At 40.8% G+C, this 16,264-nt stretch overlaps 1 protein-coding gene across 6 annotated transcripts in view; it reads left to right on the top strand.

Annotated features, from left to right (window-relative positions):
* dock4b (dedicator of cytokinesis 4b) overlaps positions 1-16,264 on the top strand; it is a 163,642-nt gene that overhangs the window by 68,911 nt on the left and 78,467 nt on the right. For all 6 annotated transcript variants that reach the window (XM_079552363.1, XM_079552362.1, XM_079552360.1 and 3 more), the window contains exons 8-12: positions 770-921; positions 9,666-9,747; positions 11,135-11,195; positions 11,277-11,409; positions 12,715-12,803. In XM_079552363.1, coding sequence (XP_079408489.1) covers positions 770-921; positions 9,666-9,747; positions 11,135-11,195; positions 11,277-11,409; positions 12,715-12,803 — 517 coding nt within the window. The remainder of the gene's footprint in view (positions 1-769; positions 922-9,665; positions 9,748-11,134; positions 11,196-11,276; positions 11,410-12,714; positions 12,804-16,264) is intronic.

The following is a 16,264-nucleotide window of genomic DNA, read 5'->3' as shown; positions in this document are numbered from 1 at the left end:
TTCTATATTAAGCTTGTGCATGACAGCACTTCGGACCCGAATTAACACCTTTTTGAGTGACAGTGCAGGATTTTAGAGGCAGTTGTGGTGAATATGTCTGTCATTCTACACTTTAGGACATTGTAGGGGGAGGAAAATACTTAATTTTAACATTTTTAAACACCGTATAGTCCCTTTAAAGGAACAAGCCACTGTTTTTCCATACTGAGATATGTTCTTACCTGAGCTTAGATGAGTTGATGTGTAGGAGAGGCTAAATGGGAACAACATCTTTGGTTTATTTGCGTGATTGAGCGCACGCGTAAAGACCAGACAGGTACACATCAACTCGTCTAAGCTCAGGTAAGAACATATCTCAGCATGGAAAAAAGGTGGCCTGTTCCTTTAAACCTAGCCCTCGCCTTAAGGGCCCAGGGCAGCTGAACTGAGGGTTGTAACAGCGAACAACAAAACAAGCAAACAGTTCTATAACTTTAGAAATGTTGCTTATTGTTTGTGGAGTTAGTATGCCAGCTTTCTGTGCCTACCCCTCCGCTGTAAGAGTGCATCTGAAAAATCTCCCTTTGAAGGATACCACCTAAACCTTGAGAGGCCCTTCCCCTCAGCCCCTCCCATGTTTGTAGAGTTTGCTTGTCTTATACCCTCAATCAACTGAATTGTGTTTTGAGCCATCCATGCATAGTATTTGACAAATTATTGGGAACTGTTCAGCGCCATGCTTGCGATCACAAAGCGCGTGTTGCATTATGTTTCATTTCATCTATTGCAGATGGAGCACCGGCATCGGAAAAAGGATACCCCAGTTCCTGCCAGCACCCACCACTTGTTTGTTCATGTGAAGAGTTTGATGAGTGCCAATATCGGAGAAGAGCTCGAAGTCTATTTCCACATCTATGACGGACGAGAAAACCGGCCACTCAGGTACGGATGCAACTGTTGTTGTCTTTGTGTTGTTGTTTTTTTGTATTGCCAGGCTGCGTAAACTCTTGTTGCTCCATGTACAGTACAGGATTTTGAGATGCATGTAAAAACAAATTATTACTTTTTCAATAATTTAATTTTTTAATAAAAATCATTCCAGAAAACAAAACAACATCACAAGACTAGAAATTTGAAATTGGTGTCTGGTGGTTCTACCTAACAAAGTGGAGACGTTGCATTTTTGAGGAGCACTAATTAAACATCTTATTATGAAGAGGAGGCAGTTTATTTGTTTCCAGGTGAAAGTCTATTGAAAATTAGAAATAATCAGTTTTGCTTGCATTGGGGAAAGGTACGTAGTGGGATGTGAGTTTTGAAAATAATTTGATTTGACATTGAAATGAAAGATCAGGATTTTAATAGACTGCTCAGCCGGGGATGAATCATGTCTGACTGTTATTCTTGAGTCATTTCCAGGCCGGCAATTACTTTCCAGCAGCATTATATATTATGTTGCACCTAATGAACTTCCTCCTGACCTGTTCTTCATCTCCACCGTGTCTGTATGCTGAGTCTTGTAATTTATTGTAATTTATGGTTTTCTTTTCTTGTTTACTTCTTCACACCTTCTTTGTTATGGCAAGCAGTGATTTCTCCTTCAGCCTCCGGGCCTTTACATAGTATTGGAGAACAATGCCATACTCCTCAAAATGAACGATCACCAATACCAACAGACCTGTACGTGAAGTAGCCCCATAAATGGATAGAAAGTGGAGGGTCTGGATCCTGCTTTCAACAGGATTCATTGCCAAAGAGCAAGAAGTGGTGCTCCATTACTATTACACCTTCATTCTGGTCTAAAATTGTCCTCTGTAGCCCCATTTGCTTTCGCGGAGGAAATCTCCTCGTGGCTGCGATCCAAATGTTTGGTCACACATGTAAACAGAGCACACACATATTTCTCGGTTTGCCTGGCAGGGAGCCACCAGTCGTCCCTCCAAAGAGCTGTGGGAGTCTGTCAGGGACCAGATGGGGGTTTCGACCCATAGTCTCTGCCTGTGCCAGCACCAGCCGCCCCTGTTCACGTTGGCAGCTCCGTTGTGTTTAATACAGGCTCCTTGTCTCTCTCGCACACACGCATACAACTGAATACTGTATTGGACCAACATAATACCCCACTGCTCTTTTGGAAAATGGCAGACTTACTTAACTGCCCTCTCTGTGTCCTCTTTTGTCCATCTCACACTTCGCCTCCGCCTTACACTCGCACCGCTTTAACAAGGTCACCCACAGACGAACAGGCATTTGTCTGTATAGCCGCTGCTGATCTCAACATTTTTTAGCGAAGCGTATTGCCACATCTAGTATCTTATTTGGCAGCCTGCATTTGGCATACCCCTTCATGTTAGACAAGGTATTGGAGCCCAGTATCAAACGTTGCCTGAATTGTCTTTACTTGTTCTGCTTTTATATGTGTGGCAGTAGTGTTGACAGTAGTTGGTGGCTCAGCACCAAAGCTTCTCACAATTCATCCAAGTGGGGGTAGTATGCCATTTCTTTCTGACTAAAAAACAAAACAAAATGTTAAAATAAGGTTGGTTTTACTAGGGATGCACCTATCTGATACTGGTATCAGATATCAGAGCCGATACTGAACAAAATGTCATATTGGGCATCGGCTAGAAATATCCGATACTGAACCGATACCAGTTTTGGCTCTCAACGCATTAAAAACACAACTTTAACCACCTAAATCTAAGTGAATATGGGCATACTGTATATCATTTTATAGCTAAGAACCTGGAGGATTCAATCACTGACTTAGTTTTAACCGTCGCAAATGTTTTTTTTGATCGCCGCACAAAATGCTGTGGTTAGCATCATACGCTAAAGCTAGCAGGACCATGCTAATGTTAATATCAACTATTCAAGGCTGGGACAGAAACTATAGTATAGATACCTAAATTAATAAAATAAAATCGTCCACTGCTGAAGCCAAGTGTTTGTATTTTAGTTTAAGAAATAACGGATATGACATATTTGTAATGATCAGATCAATGTGAGCTGTTTATATTAATGTACCCTAAAGCCATATACCTAAGGATATTGTAGTGTAGAAAAGTCATCCTTGTTAATGTTTATCCAAGAGTTTATCAATAGATATACTTGATAATTGATCTGAATATCATGACAATAAAATATGAATTTATTTATCTTGAAATGGAGAAAAAGGTCAATTAAAGTTTTTCACTCAGAGAAAGACACTTTTTAGAAAGTCTCTTGGTATTGGTAAATATCGGACATCGGCAGATACTCAAAACCAAGAATTGGTATCGGGATCGGTGCATTTCTAGTTTTTTTTTAATTTGTGCACAGAATCAAGCCTTTACTCCCAGACGAAACGCCAAACCTTTTAGGAAGCTCATGCCTGCTTTCCTTGTGTCTGAAAACACTTAACCCACATTCTCACAAACTTACCAAATCCACTCCACTACTGTATCTTATGACATGTGAAAAGAAAGAAAAACATACACAATAGCATGTTTGTTGTGTTGCCCAGCTGTTGTCAAGTCAAATGTGAGCCAGCTAATAGAATATGCTGCTTATTTAACGTATTGGTTAACCCACTCCACCCACTTTTTACGTACGATTTTATTACAAGTTCCTAATACAATCCAGTGGGAATAGTGAAGCGGCTGTGGAGAGAGATTGTCCATTCATGTTATGTTAATGTGGGCCGTGATGGAGGGAGATATGGTGCCGCTGGGGGACACCGGCCCTCTGAGCACGGGCGATCAACACGCTGCAGCCCGGCGGTGAGCAAGGCTGTTTGAGAGGAGAGCTGAGCGTCTGTTATTGCAGGAGAGGCGGTTAATTGGCTGTAGGGATTTCAACAATAGAGCACTAATTAGAGTTCTTGAAACATGTTCAAGTCTCACGCCTAATGCACGAGAGTCTGGAGGCTCCGTATGGCCTAATGCTGCAAATGAACTAGCAGGGGCGAACCAGTGCAGTTCTCATGTAAAAACCTTCAGAGTTTATTCAGGCTCGGAGCTGGAACAAAGGGGTTAAGCGCGGTTTAACCCTTGTTTTGCTTCACCGCAGCATATTTACGATGAGACTTAAATAACTGAAATGTACCTGCATGATATGAAAATTAAATATTGTGGCAAATTGTCTCACTAAATTTAAAGCAGAACTAAGTACCCATGCCCCCAGAGGCTTTAAGCGCCACTGCAGGTGTCGTAGCATGTTGCATATTTTTTGGGGGGTGTTTTTTTTTTTTACTCATTAATTGTCCAGGACAGTAAATTTGGGAAATCGTGACAAACCCATTTATACTTTTCTGTGTTTTTTGTTTTTGGCTGTGTTTGCACAAATGGTGTAAATGTCATTCAGATGGACATTATGCACATTGTGTCACCTAATATGATACAATTATATTAACTTAATATATGAATGTATTCTGCCACAATTAAAAAGGTTTTGTTAAATGCTCACTATATTTTTAATGAACCTGCTACTGACTCTCAAACACATTTTCACAAATATAATGTACTGTACATCAATGAACTACTGTGTGCACTCCTGAATGGCAGATACACATTACCAATATTATGCTTAGTAATTAGCATTGGGGATTTCAACAATGCCGCGTCAATTAGAGCGCTTGGAAATCTGCTGAAGTGTAATGCAAAGGAATATTGAGTCTCCATATGGCTGAATGCAGTTAATGGACCGGAAAGATACAGAGAGAAGCTAATGAGCGCAGTCATATTCAAACTCCACTATCCCTTCACTGAATAAAAGGGGCATTACAGAAGGAATACATGTATTAAAAATTATGAGCATTTGTATAATTAATCAAGTGGGGCTTAATTAATTCATCCATGGGCACCCACTGACCTACATACACAAAAGCTGGTTTTAAAATGGTACAAGTCAGTCTCTTGTTTACTCCAGTCATTGAGACAGCAAGTTCTGTTTGTGTTTAAAGTAGAATTTGCAAAACATCCTTAACAAGTAATAATGTTTTCTCTTTATAATGTGTTGCACAATGACTGAAAAAGTTGTGGTCCAAAATCATTGCTAACTTTCCTAACATATAGGCAGGTTTCACAACTAACATTTAAGTGTAGTGGCTTCCTCTTTCATTGTTTGCAATCAAAAAATCAGGTTAAAGTGCATAAGACACATTAGTCACAATTTTTGCTAAAACACTTAAGACTTTGCTAAAGATAGTACCCAGCTTTCTTTAGTTTGACAATTTTTGTGATCTTTACAGTTTCACTTCTTTATTGGACACCGACAGGAAGTGACATAGCTGAAGGCAACCCATTTTAAACTGTTGCCGTGCCGACCATGTTAAGTCAATACGTTTGTTATTATGTTAAGTGGGACAACAGATAAAAGGCCAAAAACAGTTTTACTCTTAATTAAAATCATATAGCTCACCATTTATCCAGGCAAAATTAAGATATTGTATTTAAAATAAGCCTTCATTGTGAATGGAAAAAATGATTTGATAATTAATGTCAGAAAAGCATCACTAAAGAAAATCCAGAGTAAACGTAATATTTCTTTGTGATCAGATGTTTAAAGGCAGCCTGGTAGTCAGCTCAAAACCTGGTTAAAATCAGCAAAATTCCATTTAAGTGAATAGGGCGTAAGTTTTGTTGGACCCGGAAGTGCAGCGATGACATCATCACTTAAAGGATCTATATCATGCTATTTTAGCCATTCCAAAGTTAAGTATAGGCATTTATATGAATGATTGTACCTCTACCGCTATTGAGCACTCATTTTTGTGATAAATATAAGTGTTTTCTGGAGGTATTTTTCAAACCCGGAAGACACAACGCTTCGATTCAGTTAACTCCGCCCCCTCTCTCCGCACATACTTTACCGTAATATAAATAAACAGCAATAAGTGAAGATACTTCACAATGCAGTTATACGGAGTTGACATCTGCAACACAGCTTCATAAATGGCTAACACACAAGCTAATATGGAGCTGACCAGTGCAGGACACCACGCTCTGAGACGGGGACAAGCCCAGGAGGCGGTGCACCGTTTCAGATGATCAGAGGAGACAAAGGGCAGCTACAGTTTCTCCATCCTCCAAGGTGGAGTGGCTGAAGGACAACGAGATCATCGACCCGGCCGAGGACAGGAACTTCTACATCACCGTGGACACAACCTGATCATCAAGCAGGCGCGTCTGTCCGACACGGCCAACTACACCTGTGTGCCCAAGAACATCGTGGCCAAGCGCAAGAGCTCCACCACCGTGGTCATCGTCTACGGATTTCCCATCAACCAGTGCTCCTCCTGTGACCAAAACAGTGAAGATGGCGGCCGCGACACAACGATCTTTCACCAAAGAAAAAAAAAGAGTGGAAAAAGAGTGGTGCGCACTGAATGGGTGCTGCTGCCGGATGCTCTCTCATCGAATGCAATTTCTCCATCTGTGAGATCAATAAAGTATCATCTTATCTTATCTTAATATGCTAACACACAAGCTAACCCGCGTTTGGACTGACTCACCGCTCTGGTCCATCACTGTTTACATTATGGGACTTGCGTTGGTTATAAAAGTTAATCCACTTTGATTCAGGCGAAGGTTCACCAAACATCCATCAGTGACAGTCACAGAAAAAACAACCAGAATAAGTTGCAACGAGCTCCATCTTCACAGCTGCAGCGCAAACATGACTGATCTGTTCAGACGCTCAGGGGTTTGTTTTGGCCTCAGCTGACCTGGAAGCACCTCGGGCACATCCTTTTTTTTTTTTTTCTCTCTCTTTGCATCTCTCTTACGACAGAAATAAAGAAAAGGGTGGTTTACAAATTAAAATCCGTCCGTAAGCATAGAATTAAGACATTACATTACAGACGTCGAGCACTTCCGTTCCGCTGTGTCGACACAACTGAACAGGTCAGTCGTTCACCAGGAGAGGAAGCACAGCTGCTCAGAGAGCAGGATTCAGGAGGATTACTGAGAGCTGCGTGAATGAAGCCACAAACCACTCTGGGGGTGTTTTTAATAAGGAAATAGCATAACAACATGGCTAAAAGCTCTAAAAAGTCGATTTTGCATGATATAGGACCTTTAACAAATGTATGGGAAAAGAGTGAGTCCAGAACTTTACCTTTATCTATGTCACTTCCTGTCAGCAGCTTTTCTGCCCAACATTTCTTCATTAAAATTGCTGCGTCGCTGAAATAAAATGATCATTATGCAACTGATGAACTTGCAACTGGTGTTATCCATCTAAATAAGTCATATTTTCAAAAGCATTAAACCTGTTGTATGCACTTTAACTAGAGTTTTGAGGGTCTGCATCCATACTTGAGTGGTATTTGTGTTGAGAACGTATTACTTTTACTCCTCTATATTTAAAAGACAAGTACTGCATTATACTTCCTACTCCGCTGCTTTTCTGAAAAGGCTCCTAAGTAAAAAGCACTTTTAAAAAGCACGATTAAACACAATTGGTCATGATTATTTTGTGTGTGTGCATATTTATTCTAACATGGTCATCTGTCATCTGTTTCTATCCCTTTACATAATGTTTATGTTCAGCTCCACTGTGAATGAGTATAGCGTTTTCCACTAGCTTCGCCAGCAACTTGGCCCTTTGTCAGACTCTGGTGCATTACAAGGTTTTCTGTCTGCTTATCGTTGGACTGTGAAAGTCACCTAACTGGATTAGGCCTCAGCTCTCGGGCCAGGACTGGACTGACCCAGCAGGAAGTCTCCACTGTGTCTCTTTGAGCTGAGCGCGTAATAGAGAGCCATGGAAAAGTGCAGTGAACAAGAGATCCATCCTCTCTAGTTTGACCCACAAGCAACAAAGCACTTCTGGCCTCCACATGAAGCGCTGACAATTTATGTGAGAGCAAGTTAACCAGGATTTTTTTTTTTTTTTCTCCTACTTTGTTATTTTAGCGAACCAGTCTTTTTCACTGAGGGCCACTATTTTCTAGCCTGGTGCACTACCTTAGCCACCCCAAGCTTGTAGAGGAGCCTGTTGCCAAACAAACAAAACACCAAGAGAAAAAAGAGAAAAAACAAGAGAAAAAACACACAAAAAAACATAATACCATTCTGAATGTTTTGCTTTAGATAATTCTGATTCGAGAGCCTGGCCAAAGTTGTCCAGAGGAAAATAAATTGTGGAGCAGTAGCAGATTGTGATACATCCATTTCAACTTTATTTAGAAAGCATTTAAACAACAACAAGCAAAACATGAATGCTACACAAATAGTCACCACACCAGAGGAAAAAAAAACAAAAAACATTTTCAGCAGCGATTTAAACACAGGACATTAATTGACAAGAAGTTAGTTCCATATCCGCGGAAAAGCTAGCAGTGCTCAGTATTTTATTGTGAGTGACTGAAAACGAGGGCTGGGACAAAGTATTGGATTGGATCGCAGTACTTTTTGCTGCAATACCAAGTATTGACACTTTATCAAGTTTTTGTCAATCTTAACACTTTCTCTCACTCTAATGGCATTTGGTTTATAAACTGTGGACACATGATGTTTTCTTTTTACACATTTTAAAGGAACAGGCCACCGTTTTCCCATACCGAGATATGTTCTTACCTGAGCTTAGACGAGTTGATGTGTACCTGTATGGTCTTTTTGCGTTACTGAGCGCACGCATAAACACTGAACATGTTGTTAGCGTTTAGCCTCTACTCCTCTCCTCTATGGATCCAAACGAGCTTGGTCGCTTCTAACTTCACCCCTGTTTGGGTCCATAGAGGAGAGGATGAGAGGCTAAATGCTAACATGTTCGGTGTTTTTGCAGGTACATCAACTCGTCTAAGCTCAGGTAAGGACATATGTCAGTATGCAAAAACGGTGGCCTATTCCTTTAAGGCAAATATAATCTAATTACTTACTGTTAATTACTATATCACAATGCGTATGGGATCGGCCCCTGAGAATCACAATACGTATCGGATCGTGACTAAGTGTGTTGTTCCAGCCCGACTGAAAATGGAAAGTTCTGTTTTATGTTAAATCAACCACCTGACCTCCAGCCTGACTTATTGATGTTCATGATCCTCTGGTCATGAACTTAAGAATCATTACGTAGGATATGAAGATGGGTCAATGGGCAATGCACCAGCTCGGTTGCCTTTGTTGCCTTGACGATGGGTAAAATGCAACCTTTGCAATTACTTATCGGGTCTTGACTTTCCAAATGAAAATGCAGTTATTGCCTCTAAAGGGGCAATTAGAACCTCAGAGATAAGGTTATAGTAACATTTTGCAGTGGCTGTTTTTGGTGACAGACAGTTGAGTTTCTGGGCTAAAGATGTCAGAGAGACTATTTGCAACAACACACTGAATATTTCATCCAGGCACATTTCCGTGTAGACTTGTTACAGACAGTCTTTGTGGGAGTCTTGGTTCAGTAAATCAAACTTTGCACATCCGTTTGCCTCCCTCCACTGTGCCTCTGTTGTCTCTGTCTGTTTTCCCCTGCACCAGATTCTGTTTGAAGGATTGAGACGGTTTTAGCTTTATAGTTTCAACTTTGAAGACATTTCTCCAGTGGCTACAGTTGAGTGCTTGACACTTTTGACGCGTTTTCTAATCTCTTTTCTGTTCCGGTTAGCAGCAGTTTGGATACGTTTTGTGTACAATGACGGCGAGCGATCACTTCTGACCTCATTCATCTCCATGTGTGTCTCCTCTCTCTCTGTCTATCCTCTTTTACAGTGAACGCTTCTTTGTCCGGCTGAATAAGAGCGGTCTGCCCAAGTCGCCGGAGAAGACCGAAAGACAATGCACGCTATTTGTGGTGAGCGGTCCATTTTTAACAATGTGTCGAATTAATGAATGACCAAACTGCTGCGTGTGGACTTAGTTTTGAATGTTTGTGTCAGTATTGGTGTAGAGGTTTTCGAAGACGTCAACTGGACTAGGTTAAAAATGTTTTGCCTCTTCACAAAGGGTTTTTTCGGCTCTCAATTTAAAATGATCCGTAACAACAGATGAATGAGGGAAATTGACAAAAAAACAAATCTATAGCAGTTCTTACCCCTTCCTTTAGGAGGAGCCTAGGAGGAGAGTTTAAACCTAGCTTGCCTGGCCAGACCATAGACTGTAAAAAAAAATGGACGTCTTATGCTCACTCCTCCCCGTTTACCAGAAGGACCACGGCAGTGGGGCAATTCATGGCGGATTTACAGACTCCCCCTCCCCAGCTCTGACGAAGCATGTTCCTAAAAAGGACATACGGGCGGGATTTTCACCGTAGACTCGGCCCTTGCGTGACGTGTAGCTCGCGCTGCTCCAATGCTAACAGTCCGACCCTCATTAAGTACGAGATTTCAAAAATTCATATTACGAAAACCAGCCTGGTTTCATATATTGTTATTAACCCAGCGTTATCTCAAGAGGAATATCTAGCCTAGTCTAGTGTTGAAACAATTGAAACCAGGCTTTAAAGTAGTTTTTAACGTGTCTAAAGTCCAATGCTTTTCAATGGGGGCATTGGGCCAGACACAAACAAAATGGCTGAAAAGAAAAAAATCTAAAGTAAAATATCTAATTGTGATTGTTCTGCCGAGTGTTTATTTATTTATGGTTTTAACAATTTTGTAGATTCCTAAACTACAACGACCTTGTTGTATACAAGCCCAGTTGAATCCATTCTCAACATCAAACTGATGCTGGTGGTTGAATGACTATCGAAAGACTCTTGAAGAAAGTATAAAATCTTAAGTCTGTCTTTAGTATTGCTGTTGAACATATAAAGTACATCAATTCTCAAGTATCCATGCAAAGTAGAGCCCTGGCAAATACTTGGCCTTGGCTGTGTATTCATTCTTTTGGTGACCAAAACAAGGTTGGAGCAGCAGGGGTCAATCACATGCTAAAGCTGTGCTAAACTTAGGCTTAAAAAAAAAAGGACAAGGGTATAAATGCCCAAAGTGCTTCAGCTTCACATACCTAAAATAGAAACTGTAAACCAGAGATGCGCAAAACATGGAATAAACTCCACTGCGGGCATTGAGGGATGGGTCAAATGCAGTGGACAAAATGCTCCACACCTGATCCTTCTCTCAACCTACACTAAACCTGTGGCACAAACTGAGAAACTTTAAAGAATGGCTTTGTAAGTCAAACCTACAAAGGGATGCTTACATTATTATTATTATTTATTTATTTTCCTTTTTTAACAGGATTTGGGCAGCAGCGATCTACGAAAAGATGTCTACATTGTCGTCCACATCATCAGAATAGGTGGGAGTAATGACTCATCTCCAAAAAGCTTTTTTGTCTCCGCATCTACAATACTTTTTAATTTTGTTATTTTGTACTCAGGGAGGATGGGAGCGGGAGAGAAGAAAAACGTTTGCAGCGTCCAGTACAGGCGTCCATTTGGTTGTGCAGTCGTGAGCATCGCCGACCTCCTCACAGCTGACTCCAAAGATGACCATCTGCTCAAGGTTTATGCGTAAGTCTCACTACACAAGCTCGAGCACTTGAATTCATTCAGCGCGGCCATTTACTGCTGTTTTGCAATACAGTTGTAAATATTTGTCAACACTGGAGATAAGACTAGAGTATGAAATATACTTCGGTAATCACGTGTTTCTCAGAACGTGTTTGTAGAGGTTTAAATTGCAAGTTTAGCTGGTTGTTTATACATAAAAGCCCACATTTTGCTGTAAATCTTTGTAATTACAGCTCACTTAAGCCCTATTATGGACCACACAGAGAATCACTTTTTATATTAGATGTTCTATATAGTACACTTGAATTCATGACCTTCACTGCGTTTTTTTCCCTGTGACTTTAACAGGTAGCCATACGATTTAAAGTTACATTGTACATCGAGGAAACAACACCGCCGTTGTGTCTCTTTAATTACACATTGCACCATACTGTCTGTTCCTGCCCTGTGTTTCTGTCCACTCTCACATAATGCCCCAAGGCCCAGACAAACTAGTGCTGACACAGTGGATTGACCTAAATTACAGCAGGATCAGAGCAGTGCCCTTTGTCAAAAAGAAACCTACACCACTTCCTCTGTGAAGGGCAACACACAAATTACTCGGATTAGCTTATGTTTGGATCTAACTGTGTTTTTTTTTTTTTTTTTTTTTGATAGAGATACAGCTCATGCGCCACAACAAGTAATTTGTTTGTTTCGACCGTGTGGAAACTTTTACTATCTTGTCACACACCACAATAGAACTAATTAAGAAGTAAAAATAACTATGATTTTGTTTATAGATGCACTGTCACCATACATTACGGACAATTCAGCAAGCAGACAATTGTGTTAAAATATTTTAGATAATTCACTCTTTGCATAACTTCAAATCATAACAACGCCGCCCAAGAAGTTTCGATCCAGCACGCCAAAATAAAAGCACCATCTTATTCATTAGTTCAACTTTCTTTCTGCCCAGCTATTAACAGACAAAACACTTACAATGTGTGTGTTTAATTATATTCTTGTATTGTTGCAATAATACCTGCTGAACTAATCAATGAGACGAGCTGCGTGCTTTTATTTTGGCGTGCTGGATCGAAACAGGAAGTCACTTTATGGGCGCTGTTGTTATTTGAAGTTATGCACAGAGTCAATTGCTTGTGTAGATAAATGTCTTGTGTGGACAGTTTAAAAAAAAACAGCCAAGCCCAAAACATTTGCATACAATAATTTTTCATTCAGATTAGGCTTAAGGGGTTGGAGGATATCAAATCTGTAATATTGATTAGTTTTGGTTTCTCCCCATTTATTTTGTACCAGGTGCAACACAGAGAGCGAGTGGTTCCAGATCCACGAGAACATCATTAAAAAGGCCAATTCCAGATACAACCTGTCTGGCTCCAACACGGGTGAGTTTGGTGTAACTAACTGTTGGTGAACACATGCCATAACCTAAAGCTGTGTGTTATTGTGTGGGTTTGAATCAGAGATGGAGGTTTTGTCCTTAAAATTATTATTCAGTCAATGTGGGCAAATAAACTATACAGATTCTAAATTACAGGGGCTAAAGTGGTTATATTTGAAGTATTCCATTTACAATTGACTACAGAACAAAGTTAAAATACTAAGTGAAAGTACTGACTCGTGTTCATCGACCAACATTATCATCATGCGTCATCCTCCTCCTCCTTCATGCAGCTTGTGGTCATTCTGGGCATTGTTTTGTGGGAGTTAGGTTCCTCTCTGCGAAATCTTCTCCAGGAAGTTAAAGCTGTTGCACATGCATTTAGATTACAGATTATATAAACAGCCGCCTTCGTTTGCACCAAATCCAACAACAGCATCACCGGTTTCCCATAGCAACAGGTCGGTGGAGAGTCTAAACAGAGAGTGCGTCAAACATCAGTGTCACGTCTATTTAGGAGATGTTTTGAGACTTAATTATTTCTGTGGCTTGCGTCTCTATGTTGTAAATTACTGATTGTGCAATTGCAAGGAATAATGATACAAATAATAATTTGGTTCTCGAAATGAAGGACAAGTTTAGGTGGTTAAAGAAGAACTAAGTGACTTGTTTACCTTAATAAATCCTCTTCGTAGTCCATCTGTGGGTAATACAAGTGTTGATGGGATGATTGGGGGGGTCTTTCATCTTCCCCTGGTGTCGCTGGCCAGAAAACCACCCTCGCAACTTTCCTGCCTCCGGGTAGAAGCCACCAATACACACTAATGGAATCCTGAAGAAGAAGCTAACAGACTAATTAGCAAAGCTAACTGCGGGCTTGGGCCACTTAAACAATATTTACAGGCAAGTTTGAGTGAAAAAGATTATCTTCAATGTGTAATTGGACACCCAATATCCCTCTCTCCCTTTGTCTTTTCTGTCAGCGTAGTATTTACTGTCACGGATAATTAATGAGTAAAAAACCACAACAGGCTACGACACCTGCAGTGGTGCTTATGGCCTCTCGGAGCATGAGTTACTTAGTTCTGCTTTAAATACCAAGTATAAAATGATGTTAACTTTTTCCAATGAATATTTGCATACACATGCAGTATCTTGTATTTCTCTTAAGTTAATCTAGAGTTAAACTAGATAGATGTGCCTTGATAATGAAAAGAAACCACCCTCTCCATGGAGGTGACTGACGAAGCTCATGGAAACTTCTTCCTTTGTTCTCTGTCTCAATTAATTAGACAGCAATATGCACACTGTTATTTTTGTAATAAACACATGTGAGCAAATTCCTCCCGTGTTGGATAAAGGATGCAGGATATCAGACTCCTTTATTTATAGGGAAGTCCCACGGAGATTAGGAATCTCATCTCCAGATGAGTCCTGGCTCCAGAGAGGAATGTATTGTACATATTTTTTTTTAGTGATTGAGAAAAGTGGAGTAACTTAATAATTGCTTAACATTGCCAAAGGAAGACTCCCAAAAGATCTATGAGCAGCACAGCGTATGTTATGTCAGGGTAAAAATGAAAGTGAAATTGTCAGCTGATAGGTTCGTTCATTTGTACAAGAAGGGCCAAAGTCGCTTCCACCTTCTGAGGAGACTGAGGTCCTTCGGAGTGAGCAGGCCTCTGCTCAGGACTTTTTATGACTCTGTGGTAGCCTCTGCTCTCCACTACGCTGCCGTGTGCTGGGCCCCGAGCAGCACAGAGCGGGACAAGAACAGACTGAACAAGCTGGTCAGGAGGGCCAGCTCCGTCCTGGGCTGCCCCCTGGACTCTTTGGAGGAGGTGAGGGACAGGCAGGAGGGTGTTAGCCAAGCTCACCTCCATCATGGACAACACCTCCCACCCACTGCACGGGACTGTAGAAGAGCTGTGCAGCTCTCTCAGTGGCAGACTGAGACACCCTCAGTGCAGGACGGAGCGCTACCGCAAAGCCTTCATCCCCACTGCTGTCAGACTGTACAATAAGACTGTAAAGTAACATGTGCAATAATCTCTCTATCAGCTGCACTTTATTAACTCTTCTTCTTGAACGCCGACTGTAACAAGTGAATTTCTCCTTTGTGAGATCAATAAAGGTTTATCTTATCGTATTTGTTTATGTCACTCTTTTGTAATTATAGTGAATTCATGAGACCTGAGATCAGGGATTATGAAATATCTTTTTCTCACAATAATACAATGACGCAATAATATTAGTGTTTTGCAAGTTCACTTTAAAGACAGTTCAGAACATAAAACACAACCTCTTCGGCTCTTCAACTTCTCCACACACGTCTCATCCGAATCCCCTGTTTGTTTGATTGACTGATTTTGGGAATGAACACACATCTCCAAACTTGTGCAAACATAAAAGAGAGTATTTCATCTGATACAAACCGGTCGATGTCCCGCCTCAAGTTCATCCCCATAAATGTCCACACAAGAGTTAAGGACCACCTTGTGTAATTAAACACCGGCTATTCATCACCTTCGGCGTCAGGAGGATAATTAAAACAAAGTTGCAGTGTGCAGTGGTGGTAAGGAATATGTCGCTGTGTACATGTTTATCGAGCTCCGTGGAAGTGCGTGTGTGTCTGTGTGTGTGTGTGTGGGGATAAGACTCTGTGCTGCTCCTTCAGTGCAGAACTTGGACCTGTGCCAGAGGTCTCCTATTAGCAGCCAATTAGCGGTGGAGGGATGAATGCGCTTAGAGTTTGAAATACAATGAATGCTGCACAGTGTGGCTAAACGTCAAGCAAAGAGTCTGTGAGGTTAGTCATTTTTATACAAAATCACAACATTTTTGACCTTTAAGGATGTGGGCCAAAATAAACACATTAAAATCTATTGAAGATGGATGGTGTACAGATTTCAAATAGTGTGGTGATTATGTTTCCTTTTTCACAAGTGACTTTTGCATAAGGTTTTACTTAAAGGGGCTTAATTTTTGTGCTAAAATAATCGGTGGCACAAAATTTTCTATGGTGAGTAAATTAGAGCATCAGTGGTTGTACCCCAAAGTTCTACTTGTGATTCAAAACAGTAACAAGCTATAAGATTTAGAAAAGAAAAGTTTGGTATTATTTTTTAGGAAATCCAGTTGACAGTAAGCTGGGCCAGGTAAAGCAGCGCCCACCTCCATGTGAGCGTAGGCTGCCTCGGAAAACATGCACCGTGCCCGGTGTGTTGTTTTGGACTTTTTGTTTTGGTCTTTGCGAGTTGTGAAGAGGCAGCTGGGTGGGCTGGGGCGCCGAAGGTCGACTCTGTTTGAGTCAGCGTTCGCTCAATGTACTGCGTTGAATTGTAATGAAGCCACTCTCTGTAATTATGGCTTTGCAGTCGCTTTTACTTCCCAGATGTAGAAAAAAAAAAAAACTCCAGATCCTCAAAAGACAGTACACAGCTAAAACTTATCAGGATCCTCACA

The sequence above is a fragment of the Gobius niger genome, assembly GCF_951799975.1.
Source record: "Gobius niger genome assembly, chromosome: 2".
Taxonomy (NCBI): Eukaryota; Metazoa; Chordata; class Actinopteri; order Gobiiformes; family Gobiidae; genus Gobius; species Gobius niger.
This window is presented reverse-complemented; position numbering and strand designations above follow the sequence as displayed.